At 38.7% G+C, this 15,693-nt stretch overlaps 2 protein-coding genes and 2 non-coding genes across 4 annotated transcripts in view; all 4 read right to left on the bottom strand.

Moving 5' to 3' along the window:
- The window catches only part of clasp1a (cytoplasmic linker associated protein 1a), a 50,698-nt gene extending 43,047 nt beyond the window's left edge, over positions 1-7,651 (bottom strand). Inside the window, exons 1-2 of the mRNA XM_060876283.1 lie at positions 7,534-7,651; positions 2,982-3,552 (exon numbers count right to left, since the gene is read on the bottom strand). Coding sequence (XP_060732266.1) covers positions 2,982-3,176 — 195 coding nt within the window. The 5' untranslated portion in view covers positions 3,177-3,552; positions 7,534-7,651. The remainder of the gene's footprint in view (positions 1-2,981; positions 3,553-7,533) is intronic.
- Positions 7,652-8,055: 404 nt separating this feature from the next.
- On the bottom strand, positions 8,056-12,902 carry nifk (nucleolar protein interacting with the FHA domain of MKI67). The gene is made up of 6 exons (XM_060876279.1): positions 12,672-12,902; positions 11,948-12,070; positions 11,488-11,596; positions 9,994-10,205; positions 9,856-9,903; positions 8,056-9,049 (listed from the first exon to the last, which is right to left on the bottom strand). The coding sequence occupies exons 1-6, from the start codon at positions 12,771-12,773 to the stop codon at positions 8,846-8,848; spliced, it is 798 nt and encodes a 265-aa protein (XP_060732262.1). The 5' UTR covers positions 12,774-12,902; the 3' UTR covers positions 8,056-8,845.
- On the bottom strand, positions 9,627-9,753 carry LOC132850734 (small nucleolar RNA ACA64). Its single transcript, XR_009649000.1, has one exon. It is a non-coding gene; the product is annotated as a small nucleolar RNA ACA64 (small nucleolar RNA).
- On the bottom strand, positions 11,692-11,817 carry LOC132850738 (small nucleolar RNA ACA64). Its single transcript, XR_009649002.1, has one exon. It is a non-coding gene; the product is annotated as a small nucleolar RNA ACA64 (small nucleolar RNA).
- Positions 12,903-15,693: the final 2,791 nt, after the last annotated feature.

The following is a 15,693-nucleotide window of genomic DNA, read 5'->3' as shown; positions in this document are numbered from 1 at the left end:
AAAAAAAAAAACAGCCTAAAACTATACCTGCTTACTTAAACACCTCTGCAGAAAAAACACTCGTCTGGTTAAATGTTTGTGAACACCTGACAATCACAACCATAAGGTGGAACCACACAATTGTACAGGATGCCTTTGTGTCTATAGCGTTACAATTTCTCTTCACTGAAACTAAAATGTACCAAACATGTTCCTGGATACCATGTAATGCAGTGCAAAATTAGGTCTCTTATAGGCCAGGACACATATGGACACTATTTTTTCGAAATTATTTTCTTTGGTAGTTTAAATCATTTGATTACATGACAACTACGAGATGAAATATCCAAGTGACCGATTCTGTACTTGTCAAAAAAACCGGTCCACCTGCAATCAAACTCCGTGTGTCATCAAAGGTGACATGGCTGAACAAGCGCTGCCTTGTGCTATTAACATCATATTCTATAAACACCCTGGAAAAAACTGATCATACGAAGCATCATTAAGGAACAATGAATGTGAATATTCTTTCAATGTAAGTATATGAGAGAGTATTTCTAAGCCTACACCTCTTAAGGTAAGAATACACTCATAATGAGAATAGAGTAATAGACATCTCTGCACAAAACAACACATCATTTCAGTTCAGACAGCACACGGTTACATAAAAGAACTTGAATTCAAATTAATTTTATTAGTATAGCGCCTTTAACAATTCACATTCTCTCTTATCCCAGGAACAAGTGGAATGCAGACGATCAGATATAGAGCTCATCGTTTTCTGGGGTAAATTATTACAGCAGCCACTATTTTGTAACCGTTAGTAATTGTTCCATGCACATGCTCAGTTGGTTAGCCAACAAATTTTATGATCGCAATAAGACCTTTACCTAGGTCTGTCATTTTAGACACAACGTTAAAGAAATAAATCATGCGTTAGTCTGCATATCTGCAATCATGCATATATCGGTGCACGAGTAGATGAGTTACACAGCCGTTGATTTTTGTTCCATGTTCACTCCAATATTTGTGATGTACAAGATGACTAGGTAAACAGACAGACAGACACACATTTGGAGTTTTAAAAAAAAAAAAAAAAGGAAAAAGCTCCTGTTTCTTGAACTGGTGTCTGTGCCTTGTAAAGTTTTATAAGCCTTTCTGTAAAATGGCTACTGATAACAGTACACCATAAATATATTCACTCTCAAAAGCTTGGTTTTTAAATTGGATTTTTAAATTAGGAGCAAACTTTGAAATATGCATTACAATTTCAAGCAAGCAAAATGTTCAGAATTCCAACCTAATTAAATTTATTTACGCTTTAAATGTTCTGTAATTTTTTTTAATAATAAAAAAAACACAGTATTCATTGTTTCACCTATACGTTTGTGTCTTACAACATTTTCCTTTGTGATTTATTAGACTGTTGGAAGATGATGATCAAAGTATTGTAATCAACCGATCAAGCCACACTTGTGTGTACTGGCCATTTTTCCAAATCGTAAGTTTACCAGTTGCTTCAACTTTCTGTGCATCTTCTCAGCACAACGTCCTGTCAGAAAAAACTACTCAGAACCACATGAACATTTGGCCATCCTGTAATTAAATAAATAATTATCTAAGCCCTCTAACCACTAACTGTGTGTGGCTGTTCTCAGATCTCAGTGTTCTGTTCTAGCTATGAAGGAGTAAACGTATGATAACCTTAAAAAAAAGAAGAAAAAAAAAAAAAGAAAAAAAATCAGCTAGTTTTTACCATCTTGCTCATCGTATGACAGGATTATAATAAAAAACAAGTATGACAAATAAACCTTTTATGACACCTGAAACAGTGAGCAAAAACTATAACGGTGATCAGCGGCCCTTTATTTCTGTAGCCGGCTCCACATTCTCAAAATTCAGGGGGATGATTTTATGATCGCAGGAATACAATGGCCAACGGGAGCGCAAAATGCATGTGCAGAGTCTGAATAAGCATGAGGTTATGAAATAAAACTTCTAAACCTAAATTTTTCTTTATATAAAACCAGTGTAAGCATTCAAACAGCTCATCCAGCTCCTCCCAACCATACAGCTTCTGTGAATCTTTCATGCATTGATCATTACACTCACAGTATTGATGCTGAAGGACACTGAATGAGTAAGTCACATTGTCAAACATTAGCACATAGCATGTCAGGAATAACATGACATAGATTACTCGTTAACTGTAAACACTAATCTAGCAGTACCTTGATGAAAACTGCTTCCAAATTGTTATTGATTAAAACAAATGATTACTAGTTTAACTGCTTCTTAAAGATGATAGAAACTCGATCACAATTTGTATAATAATCAGGCAAAAACTTTTAAACACTGTACCTTTTAAAAGGCACCGCCTGTAAGGTGAAAATATATTTGCATGAAGAGATTGTGAAATTCAACCAAGACTCAGGCAAGAAGTACTAGTAACACCACAACTGCCATGACCGGACAAATAAAAAAAACAAATGGGAATGTTCTTAAAAAACTCGATATATTAGCAAAATGTTCATTTACATTTATGGCATTTAGCAGATGCCCTTATCCAGAGGGACATTTTATACAATTGAGCAATTGAGGGTTAAGGGCCTTGCTCAGGAGCCCAGAAGTGGCAGCTTGGTGGAACTGGGATTCAAACAACCTTCGGATCGATAGCATTAAATTGTGTCCATTACTACTACAAAGTCACAGAAACATTCCAGGAATCATTACTCTCTGTGATTTACACTAAGCACAGAAATGAAATAAACATTATGGTGCCTGTCAGCATTAATTATTAGAAATTCACAGTGACCTTTAAAGGGTGAGTGCACTTGAAAGTTTGCCTCTTATCTACACATCCTAGTCAAACAATTACTGTACTGTCAATCAAAAGAAAAAAATAAGTCATACAACTTATTAATCAAACTCATTCTGTAATCATTATTTACTTTACAATAGAAAATCACATTACCGCATTTATTAAACAATATAGCTTTTACCTTGAAATTGCTGGAGTTGACCCAGGAGGAAGCAAGGCCATCCACCATCTTGTCCAATGCAGTTTGGTCCTGCTCCAGGTCATGAGACTTTTCCGTATCAGTGATGTAGTCGATGAGCTCCTGACCAACCTGAAGTCTCCGGCCCACATCCTTCTGTAGCACTTGTGCCAGACAGTACTCCATATTGGGCTCCATAGCCTCGGCTGCTCAACCACCACCTCAACGGCAGTGGGAGAGGAAAACTGAGAGAGACCTTTAGCGTTCTTTTGTGACCCAAATTAAAGAAATGACAAGGCTTAATGTATTAATATCCTGTCTTATTGCAAATCCTGTTTGCACGGCAGGGCAGTGGGCTGAGCCTTCGAGGATGTAGGCCTAGGAATGGCAAAAATGCACCATATGTTTGGCGACAACAGCTGATGTGGTTTGGGAGCTCTCCTTTCCTTTCAAGCCAAAAGGCTACCAACAGCAAACCTTCTAAGAGTGGCTGCAGCATGGAGTGGGGTAACTAGTGCCAGAGAGGAAGGCTTCTGTGGAAGAATGCTCCATAATCCCACTAATGTTGAACTACCTAGGGTCAAGATAACAAAACAAACAAGTTAGTCAGTACCCTTGTAATCAAAACACCAGTGTAACCAAGCCTATAGTTTTGTCAGTGGAGTTCAGTAGGTAAGACGTGTCATTTGACAAATGTTTGAGAGACAAACATTTGGCCATGAAACGTCTGTTCTAACGATGGGTGGTGCTGCAACTGCCATACCGTAGCTCCATGACAAAGTAGAAAAATATGAGCCAGATGCCCATTAGAGCCGAACTAGGATCAAACTCTCCACGTGTGACCAATTAGATGACCCACATACATCACAAGAAACACCTACAAACACCAAGCTTTTTTCATTAACATGAAAACATGAACATTAAATACGAAACTCCACAGGTAGCTAAAATCCCTTTAAGAAATTGAAAAAAAAAAATTTTCTCCAATAACAGCATTTTATTACTCTTATAGCACAACAATTTACCAATGATTGCAATTTTATATTTATTACAAAAGGAAAAATTGTCCACTTCATAGCTTTTTCGGGCTTTTATTGTTATTTCAGCCGTATATAGCTGACACGGTACATCGTGAAATGAAACGTTTCCCCAGGACCATGGTGCTACATAAAACACAGAGCTACAAAAACACAAAAAGCCACATAACACAGAACTAACAAGTTAAGAGCTAAGGAAGTAAGTTGTCCTAGCCACATTTCTTTTTACCTTTTTATTTTTTTGTTACATTACATATCCATCCATATATGTATTTTTACATAACATACATTTATACTGTTTTTCGGTTATTCTTAGCTATAAAGTTTCTCTCTCTCTCTCTCTCTCTCTCTCTCTCTCTCTCTCTCTCTCTATTTTAAGAGAGAAAATGCAGCTTGTTACTGAGAAGCACAAAGTCCTCAGTCCTGAAGAACTTTCCCTAGCAACTAAAAGCTATAGCTTTGCCTCAGACTCAAATCGCCAACACTGGAGATTCCTTCTATTAAAAAGGTGCCCTTCCACACAAAACCGTTTTTACTTGGATTCTTTGATATGTGTTCGGTCCATATGTGTTTGTGTTGTGTCGTGAATGTGAAAACGAACTGCTACCTCCCCGGTCAGTTCTAGCCACTTAAAAGAAATAAGGGGAGAAATCAGGTCAGTTAGAAAAGCTGCTCAGTGTGACGTCGTAATGATTGAGCTCATTACTATTCATGAGCTCTCCCACTTGAGACCGCACCCCCAGAATTCGTGTAGCTCAGTGAGTTTCCTATACAGCAAGGATGGCTGAACGTCAACGGGCTTGTGAAGAAGCCATTCTGCCGCAATTCAAGGTGATTGTAAACAAATTTCCTCTAGCCTAGGCTACTTATTGCACTGGGTGAATGAATAGTCATGCTCTCATATCCTAGCGGTTAGCCAATCGGGGCCAAGCAAATCGAGCTGAGTCTTCCTGCAGGCTTTCTATACCTCACTAGAATGGCTTGAAACAAGGTAACCAAGGAGTTTTTCCACAAAAAAATGTTACAGAGTCCATGGTAAACTTCAGACATTACCACAAAAGTAATGAAATACGTGTGGCAGGGCACCTTTAACATTAAATGAATGTCTTACCACATCCAAACTTTCAGACTGTGGCATGTCTAAACGTTTTACCACATCCAGGATTAGATGCTTATCTTTGTTAAGTAACTCTTTTCATTAGTCATCTTAGGCTATAAGCCACTGACACCTGCGAGCTATTTTGTTTTGTAAAACACTGCCGCTACGTCAAAAGCACAAACCTGTTTTTTTCTGACAGATCAGTCATTGTAGACAACTTCATGAATCAGACAGAGATGTCTGTCTAAGACTCTGTCTATAGTCATAGTAAAATGAAAACTTTTACAATATACATTCACTGAGCACTTTATTAGAAACACTATGCTATTACGGGGTAGAGCCTCCTTTTGCCCACAAAACAGCCTTAATTCTTCATAGCATGGATTGCACATCACATTATTACTACAGATTTTGCAGGTGCACTTTCTTTGAGTCTCTCTTTACCACATCACAAATGTCTTCCAGGAGACAATCAGTGAATCACACTGAATAACACCATCATGTTCATGAAACCACTTGAGGTGGCTTTTGCTCTGTGACATGGAGCATGATCATGCTGTATATAGCCATTGGAAGATAGTAAATTAGGGTTATGAAGGGATGCATATTGTCAAAAACAATACTCAAATAGGCTGTGGTATTTAAGTGCTTATTAATTAGAATTAAGACCCAACGTGTGCCACGAAAACCCCACACCGTTACACCACATCCGCCAGTCTGGATTATTGACAGAAGGTAGGTTGGATCCATGAATTTATGCTTTTGGCAGCATGTTCTGTCCCAGCCATTTGGGTGTCTAAGAAGAAATCAAGATTCATCAGACCAGGCTATGTTTTCCAGTCTTCAACTGTCCAGTAGCCCAGCTGCCTCACGGTTTGACGTGTTGTATATTCTGAGATGCTTTTCTGCTCAGCATAATTGTACAAAGTGGTTATGACTTCAATCTAAACTGCTGTTCTATACCTGCTACTACATGATTGGCTTAAATTGGCTGCATGATTGATTTAAGAACTGCATCCATTTGTAGGTCTAACTAAAAGTGCTCAGTGATTGTTTAACATTTACAGTCAATCATGTCGCTGACACAATGTTAAATTCACCATCTATGTCTCAAACGCTCCTGATTTTGTGCATAATTACACAACATGTAAATCAGGTAAAAGTCCACACGGAAATGGTTCGAGAGTCCCGACTTGATTCCGTACGTTGACGTAGTCTGACAAGAAGTCAGACTAGCAGTAAGCTGAAGCGTTAGAGTGATTTACACAACAACCAAGAGCATTCAAAATATGCCACACTCCCATTAAATCTAAACAAACATTAGAAGAACAGTAAAGAACTCAACAAAGGCAGTTTCCCCCCTTCAATTGTGCAGAATTTCTCAACACCGCCATAATACCCAAGTCTGTCAACATTCCTGAGGACAGACAGTGCTGTTGTTGGTAAATCACCGGTGTTGGAAAGCTGCATGATGATCATCAGGAATATCCTTTATGGTAGATAAAACATCACGTTCTCTTACTGAAAGAGACTAAAGCTAAGGCTTTAGTCCTAAAAACAGAAAAGCGTTCATCATCAATCGGAGATTGCAAAACATTCCAGTATCAAACTACCTGAGGTTTGTACACTCCAAACGATGCTGTACACATAACCAACTTACACAAATACAATGAAGGAGGTGAACTGATGAACCACAAGCTGCTATGGTGGTGGAGCAAAATCCACCCCATCTAGAGGGCATTTAATGGGGCAAACACAAGATTAGTACAGGGCGAGTCATCACATTTCATCTATATATATGTATATTTGTAAATATAGCACCATACTCTTGAACAGGTACAAAAGGCTCTGAAAGACATCAGATTACAATCCTACCTGACTGTTTTTCAGGTACACAACCTCAGCACGGTGAGTAAGCTGTAGCAGGCAGCTAAAAGCTAGCTGCTGAACACCAGCAGAAATAACAAACGCTATAAAGAACAGATAACCGTCTTAGATTTACGTTTACCTCTTTATATATAGCCCACGTTGAGAACTAAATACGTTAATCTGCATGATTTAGACCAAATAACTGACGGTTCGTCTCTGTTTTGCGCCTTGTCATCGCCCTGTTAGCGTTAGCTTCGGTGCTAAGTGCTAATCTTCTGGCTACACAGAATTTATACAGTATTAAAAATGCAGAGCGAATGAGACAATAAATCAACAGACGGAGCGATTTCCGAGACAGCTCATCAGTCATGTACAGAAACGATTAGTTTGCGTTTTCATTGATTTTGTGTGTTTATTTAAAGCTAGCCTGACTGATGTTAGCTCAGTACAAATCCAGCACAAAGCGCGCTATCTACAGGTCAATGGGGAAAACAATACAAGTCACAACGAGAGGTCCGAATTTACTGTACAGTACAAAATAACGACTCACCTTAATGATTAACCTGTAATTAAGAGGTGGAAAAAGCCGTTTCAGACGCTGGAGGTAAAAGAGCAGCAGCGATGAACGTGTGTGTGTGTAGAGCTGCCCTGCTGTGAGGGACAATGACGGAGGCGCAGTGCGCATGCGCTAATTATCAAGTCCCCCACAATATGATTGTAGACCTTATGATATGGAGGTTCACATCATATGAAAACATGAAGTTCACAATGTTTAAGACACAATTCTGATCATTCGTCCATCAACACCTTTACATTTTAACTGTTTGTAGAATACCACGAAAAAAAGCTCTGCTATTTCTGGTCTTAGAAATGTCTTCATGGTATGATGGTCATTTATAGTCTGTTTCTTCCCACCATGTAATGTAACTCATAACTAACCAGATAATATTAACTCTATTCCTGTACATACAGACATTTTACCTGGCAATAAACCCCATTCTGATTAATAATGGTTTCAGAAAGTTTCTTGCGCCCTCTAGCGGTAGGTAGATTCAAAAAAATCTAAAGGGGATCAAATGCATAAAAAAAATCTTTAGAAACTATTCATATTTTTCAAGATAACGTTAGAGGCTAATTTTATTTTTCTGTAGTGACAGAAATCCACAATGAAAGAGTTTTACATCATCAAATGTAAATAAAGGACATGTGAATTCCATTATTAAAACACAACACAGATCTGAGCCACAGTTATGTCGTAGACAAACAAGGCTTGCTTAATGTTTTTTTTTTAATGAAATATTTTTAAATATTTTTATTCTTCTTTAAAGAAACCAAATATATTTTTATCATTTTCTGAAACTGGCACTGAGTATAAATATGGTCCATACCATCTTGGCCAGCTAATTATTTTCCATGGATATGGCAAAATACAAACATTTCCATATACCGCTGCTTGTCTGCGTAGCAATCAATCAAACTTCTTAACGTGCATTTCGTTTTTCATTCGTAACACTTGAAAGCCATAGCCTACACATAATGCTACACACTAACAACAATGTGACAACACATTCAGAAGCAGAGGACTAAGTAAGAGGATTCATTTTAAAAAGGTTGTATGTACATTTTATGCCATTTTCGGAAAGCCATCCCAGACGTAACCAGTGAACATGTTTGCATAAGGAAAGGTCTCAATCAGACCTTTCTAAATGCTGAAACAATTCTTTAGTTCATATAAATCAGGCCTCCTGCTTTGTAGGTGATCCTCAATTTCCTCAAAAAAGGAAAAAAAAAATCCTCTGAATACAAATCTAGACATTTTAATTAACCAGTTTAGCTCTTTAGTCCCTCTTCAAAACAGAGGCTCAATCCTCATCAGCATGTGACGGTTCCTCTTCATCTTCTGACACTTCCTCCTCCTCATCCTCCTCCGTATCCTCAGAGTCTTCAAAATATTCACTGTTCGTTGGTGGCATTTTGAGAACAATTTCATCATCTACATCATCATCCTTGACTTTCATGGACCTCCTTCTCTCCAGGACTGAAGGTGTACAAACCGGTGTGGTGTCCTACAAACAACAAATGATTCACAAAAAAAAAGGTCAGGAAGTGTGTGAACATGGATTTAAATAAAAAGCCACCGTCAACGACTCCCCCACAAACATGTTGGTCTAGTTTCAGTTTGATAAAGGGTTTCCTAGATTAGCCTGACACCAATGATTGACTACATGCTACTAGTGGAGCCACTAGCCATTAGCCCTTGATTGGTACAGAGAGCAATGCGGTGGCACTTTAGAATTTAACCTCTCCATCTCTCACCTCATCTGTACACTCTGCACAAACAATAATGAAATGTTTGGTGTTTGCTATCTTCGCTGCTACTACATGGGATTTCTCATTAATATGACAAATGTCACTGGAAAACATTGAGAGTTAAGGTATGTTTTTATAGGAAATAATTCAGAAACCTGAATGTTATCAATTATGATTGAGAGCTATGACATTCTATTAAATTCCACTGTAACCTGTAAAACATTGTCCTTGTGTTATTCTCATGAGCATAACAAAAAGACATACAAATGATCACAATTATATATAAATATACTCAACGTATTTGAGGGTGGAGTTTTCTGTTTAAACTTACTGGAGTGTTGGCACATGGGTTTCATTGTGCAGCTACATCAGCTGACAATAAGCTAAATGTACCATTTTTCTGTTGGCACAAATATCTTACTCCAGAAGACAAATACACCTAGAGTAATTTTCAGAATGTGCCAAAGAACAGTTAAGTCTGAGGAATCTCAGCTACTGTAATAATTGCATCACATCAACTCCATCGAAAGAAAATCAATGCAAGTGTTCAAACTGTGCTCACCGCACTGCAGGTCGATGTATCTGACAGAGCTTTCTTTGCTTGAGCTGCCTGAAAGAGAGACATATTTTTTAGTTGTTTATAACAAATAAGAGGTTACTACTTTAAATTAATTAAAATGGGTTCTACTGATATACTAACAAATCCTGGAAAATCATAGTCGATGCCCTTTTCTGCCAGTCTCTTGCGAAGCTTTGATTCTTTGCTTAGAAGTTTTCCAGAAAGTTTCTTCATCTCTTTAGGGCCATGGTTTCGATTATAGCGTGCCACTGCAGGGCGCTTAGGCTTCTTAAATATTTTCTGAGAACCAACAAACATCTTTTCATGGACTTTCTCAGGTGGCACCACATTACCTGTCCAAAAAAAAACAAAACAAATTAATTAATGAAAACACTGAGACATACATTTAACGTCATCATTTGTTAATGCTTAATTAATACAACTCAGGGTTTCCCGCGGCACTTTGCAGTTCGGGTGGCCCGACTAAGCTGGGAAACCCTACCTCCTCAACTAGGTCGTCAAAAAAAAAAAATTCCGCTGCACAAAAGGCCGTCAAGTGCATCTCGGAGAATAGCACGGACGCGCTTCACACCGCGAGCGGGCACGCACGCCACACGGCCAAAATGAGAGAAAGATGTGGTCCATCACTGTCTGGAGGATAACTAGCAAGTTGATAAAACGCGTGTCCGTGAGAACTGTAAGTGTACTTATGTTTTGGGTTTATTTAAGCCTGTTATTGTATTAGTCTATAGTGCAAATTTATAAAAGAAAATCACAAATACAAATATTGCGTTAACAGAAACATGGGGCATATTTTAACCACACTTCAGTAAGAGATTTAAACACATAAAAAGATGAATTTACTTGGACTTTTCTAACTTATGACAATTAATAGAGCATATTGCTTATTGCTACCTGCTTATGGTTACATTCATGCTCAAGTTCATTTAACAGCAGCTGTCTTCATAAAGGTTGTCAATATCCAAATAAAAATGGTGTGCAAGACACACACACATTATATACATGTGTATGTGTGTGTGTGTGTGTGTGTGTGTGTGTGTGTGTACATACACACACACACACATATATACATATACATACATATATATATATATATATATATATATATACACACATACACACACACACATATATATATACGCTGTTTAATCTACCCATAAACAGTTTAAACTGTATATGGGTAGATTAAAGTCAAGGTTTTAACGTATGCAGCAATAAATACACAGTAATGAAAAGATCTATTGTGTTGGAACTTAAAAGGTTGCTCGTAAATTTATTATTTTTTACCAACTAAAGAGAACGCAGTCCCACATTTGTGATTTCTATGGGCTTACAGCCCAGAAGCTTGTGAAATCAAAAGACATTTTAATTAACATTCAGCCTGACTGTGGCTTTAGCTGAGAACACAAAATGGAATCGTTTTCAAGTGTCTCAGGTCACAAGGAGTGAAAAAGGATAAATGTTACAGTTAAACTGTGGATGTTTGAATACGTACAGGCAAAAACACATAATCCTGCTTAAAATAGTACTTGACATACTTGACACAGCAACCAAATCACACGGTCAGATGTAACAGTTACATTGACAACATTAACAGTAAACAATTTCACCTACATTTGATCAGTCTTTCTCCCATGAGGTAATTGTTCATGGTCTCTGCGACAATCTTGGCCACTTCGTCGCACTCAAATTCCACAAACCCGTAGCCTTTACTCCGGCCTGTCTGCAAATATAAACCCAACAAACATCAGCTCAGAATTACAGCCCTTCAAAACGCACAAGGCGGTCGACTATCTTCAGAACGGTCATACATTAGCTTAATGTAGGCACATGGGTTTCATCGCGCAACTACAGAGCTGGCGATAAGCTTAATGGACCACCTTTCTATGGGCACAATTATCTCACCCACCGCAATAAAAGTGCTGCAGGTAATTTTCAGATTGTGCCATTCAATATCATCACTGAACACAATTTTATACAATATATATATATATATATATATATATATATATATATATATATATATATATATATATGAATGAGAGAGAGAGAGAGAGAGAAAACATGTAATTACCTTTTTACTTCTGGAGAGCCTCAAGCGCAGGACATCACCAAACTGAGAGAAGTAAGACTTGAGCTGTGGCTCAGCGAGCGACTGGGGAAGGTGGCCCACGTAAATTACACCGGGAGTCAAAACCTACAGGAGAAAATGTAGTAGAATGTAGAGAGTTTACATGAAGCATAGCGAGTGAAACTAATCTTCGGTACAAACACAATCCACTATAGGGACCTGGTAGCCTAGTGGTTAAGGCGTTAGGCTAATAACCAGAAGGTCATGATTTCGAATCCCAGGCTCCCACGGCAAGGCCTTTTAACCCTCAATTGCTCAGTTGTATAAATTGAAATAAAAAAAATTACAAGTTACTCTGGATAAGGGGGTATATATATATACACACACACATACACACAGATATTAGACACTTCTGGCAAAATAAACAGCAGTGTTAATTGAACCAAACCTCTGAAATCCAAATTAATCGTCTACCCTTTCACAACCAAAACAAATAGTAGATTTAAAACACCTAAAAACACCATCCACCTTCTCACAGCTGTAGGTTAGCTACAGTAAAGCTACAGTAAAGCTACACTAAAGCTACAGTAAAGCTACAGTAAAGCTACACTAAAGCTACAGTAAAGCTACAGTAAAGCTACACTAAAGCTACAGTAAAGCTACACTAAAGCTACACTAAAGCTACAGTAAAGCTACACTAAAGCTACACTAAAACCGAGGCTCGTACCGTTTTCTGTCGCTTTTTCACTTGCTGCACTTTCTTCTGAAACTCAGCGTCTTCACTGGGGTTAAGAGCGAGCAGCTTCCCGCTCTGTTTCGTCTCTGTCATGGTGGAAATAACTTTAACTTCAAAACAATAATAATAATAATAATAAACACTAAGCAACGTTCTTCACACACGACATAGCACACGATAAGCAACCACGTGTCTGGACAGAGGAAGCACAACCTGCTGGTGGCTACAAACACGTGACTTCCTACACGAAATGCTGTGATGCGCCACCTGCTGTACCGGAGAGCACAAGCGGAGCACAAGCGGAAGGAAGTTACCGTAATCAGCAGAATATGCGTGCACTTAATCACCAACCCATCAACAACCCATTTTTTTGCAGTAATCTTTAATGTCTAGTTTATGCAGGTGATGTGGAGAATGTTTTTGAATAAGCCTGAAGCTAGCGGTTTATTTGACCTTAGTATGATTTTTAGTGTTTGTACTTTTGTGAGAATTGACCTAGTCTAAAACTAGATCAAATAATGCATGTCTTAGGAATCAATCTATGTGGTAGGGTTGAGGGGAGAAATACAATCAAGGCACTGCTGTTGTCTAGTGGAACTAAGAGTCACTACAAGCACTTCTTAAAAAAAAAGAGCATTTTTAAAACTCAAGATCAACCAATAGTACTTTTTTGTTTGTTTTGTGTTTTTGTGTTTGTGACAAGTATGTTATGTCTGGTGGTGAAGATAAAAGTCCCTGCCCAGAGATAAATTTAATGCCTGCTTTTGGTAATGATGGTGCTATCGGTGTTATTACCTTGTTATAAATGTGCTATTACACCACATGTTGCTATTACCTTGTCATAACGGTGCTATTACACAATAAATTAACAATAATTACACAATTAATTCTAGCCACATGGGTTGCAAGCCAGCAACCCGTGTTATAGCAGAAATGTTCAGGGAGACAGGTAGGAGGTTGCTAGGTGTGTCTTCTGGAAGGAGAAAAGAAGATAAGGAAAATTGATGGAGGAGCAAGAAAGTACAGGACAGCATTCAGAGGAAGAGGCCAGCTAAAAAGAAGTGGGACGTACAGTAGACCTCACCTGGTCACTCAACACCAGCTCCATCACCAAGAAAGCCCAGCAGCATCTCTACTTCCTACAAAGGCTGAGAAAGGCACATCTCCCTCCCACCATCCTGACCATGTTCTACAGAGGGACCAGTGAGAGCATCCTGAGCAGCTGCATCACTGTCTGGTTTGGGAACTGCACCATCTCGGATCGTAAGACCCTGCAGTGGATAGTGAGGACAACTGAGAAGATCACTGGAGTCTCTCTTCTCTCTATCATGGACATTTACACCACACGCTGCATCCACAAAGCTAACAGCATTGTGGATGACCCCACACACCCCTCACACACTCTTCACCCTCCTGCCGTCTGGAAAAAGGTACAGAAGCATTTGGGCCCTTACGACCAGACTGTGTAACAGTTTCTTCCCACAAGCCATCAGACTTCTCAATAACTGAACTGAACTGTACTGAGCACAACATACACATGCACATCATCTGTATGGACTGTACAGACCTACACCTAAAACATACACTTCTAATATACAGCCATCAACTTGTTTACATGATGCTGACATTCATCAAACTGTTTACATGCTTACTGTTTACAAACTGTTTACGTGCTGTTTTGCACACTTTTTTACTTTTTTGCTCTTTGCACATGCTGACTAACATTTCAGTTGTTTTGCACATACTGTACAATATTTCAGTTGTTGCTGTTTTTGCACAATCTTATACACTATCTCAGGGACCTGCTGCTAAGAAACTGTGTTCATTCTAGTATTACTGCCAGCAATATTGTCTGAACATACAGTATTTACATACAGTATTTACACTGGTCGGTCGGCGCTGTTTCTGTTTACTGTCTTTTGTGTATTGTCTTTTTTGTAATTTTGTGCATTGTCTTGTAACTTTTTGTCTGCACTGTCTTTTGTCCTGAACTGTCTTGTCTGTCTTGTTTGTCTTGTCCTGCACTGTCTTGTCTGTCTTGTCCTGCACTGTTTGCACCAGGTTGCACAGTTGCACTTTATGTGGCTAGGACTGCTTACTGTGTACTGCAACAGCTATATATGGTTGAAATGACAATAAAAGTTTCTTGACTCTTGACTTGACTTGAAAGGACCAAAGAAAATAGACAGGATTACAAGGAATCGCAGTGCAGATTGAAGAGGGATGTGGTAAAGGCCAAACAGAAAGCATACAATGAGTTGCATGCCAGGTTAGACACGAGGAAAGGTGAGAAGGACTTGTACAGGTCAGCAAGACAGAGACATAGATGGAAGGAATATTCTGAGGAGCTGATGAATGAGGAAAAACGAAAGGAAAAGATGGGAGGAAGAGTTGAATACTGTAGAACAGGAAAAAGCAAAGATTAGAAAGGAGGAGGTGAGGAAGGCTCTAAGGCAAAAGGGAAAGTGTGAAAAGGCTGTTGGTTCAGATGATATATGATGATATGTGAGAAGATGCCTGAGGAATGGAGGAGAAGTTTTCTAGTGCCAATCTTTAAGAACAAGAGTAATGTGCAGAATCGTAGCAACTACAGAGGTATAAAGTTGACGAGCCACACAGTGGAGCTATGCAAAAGAGTAGTGGAAGCCAGGATAAGAAAGAAAGTTGATATTTGTAAGCTAGAGTATGGCTTCTTGCCCAGAGAGAGAACTACTGATGCAATTTTTGCTATGAGAATGTAAATGGAGAAGTACCAGAGACGGTCAGAAAGAGCCGCACTGCGTCTTTGTGGATTTAGAGAAAGCGTATGACAGGGTGCCAAGAGTGGAGCTATAGTACTGTATGAGGATGTCAAGAGTGGCAGAGAAGTATGTCAGAATAGTTCAGGATATGTGTGAGAGGAGTATGACAACAGTGAGATATGCTGTAGGTCAGAAGGTGGAGGTGGTGCTACATCAAGGATTGGCTTTGAGTCCCTTCTTATGGTGATGCACAGGTTGACAGATGAAGTGAA

This window comes from Tachysurus vachellii, chromosome 8, assembly GCF_030014155.1.
Source record: "Tachysurus vachellii isolate PV-2020 chromosome 8, HZAU_Pvac_v1, whole genome shotgun sequence".
Classification (NCBI taxonomy): Eukaryota; Metazoa; Chordata; class Actinopteri; order Siluriformes; family Bagridae; genus Tachysurus; species Tachysurus vachellii.
The sequence above is the reverse complement of the archived record's forward strand: the minus strand, read 5'-3'. Positions and strand labels throughout refer to the sequence as shown.

Coding starts and splice junctions, on each gene's coding strand:
- nifk (XM_060876279.1), bottom strand. CDS start 12,773: ATGACAGAGACGAAACAGAGCGGGAAGCTGCTCGCTCTTAACCCCAGT. Junction 12,071..12,671: donor TGAAAAAGCGACAGAAAACG/GTACGAGCCTCG, acceptor TTTCTCCTGTAG/GTTTTGACTCCCGGTGTAAT. Junction 11,597..11,947: donor GGCTCTCCAGAAGTAAAAAG/GTAATTACATGT, acceptor TTATATTTGCAG/ACAGGCCGGAGTAAAGGCTA.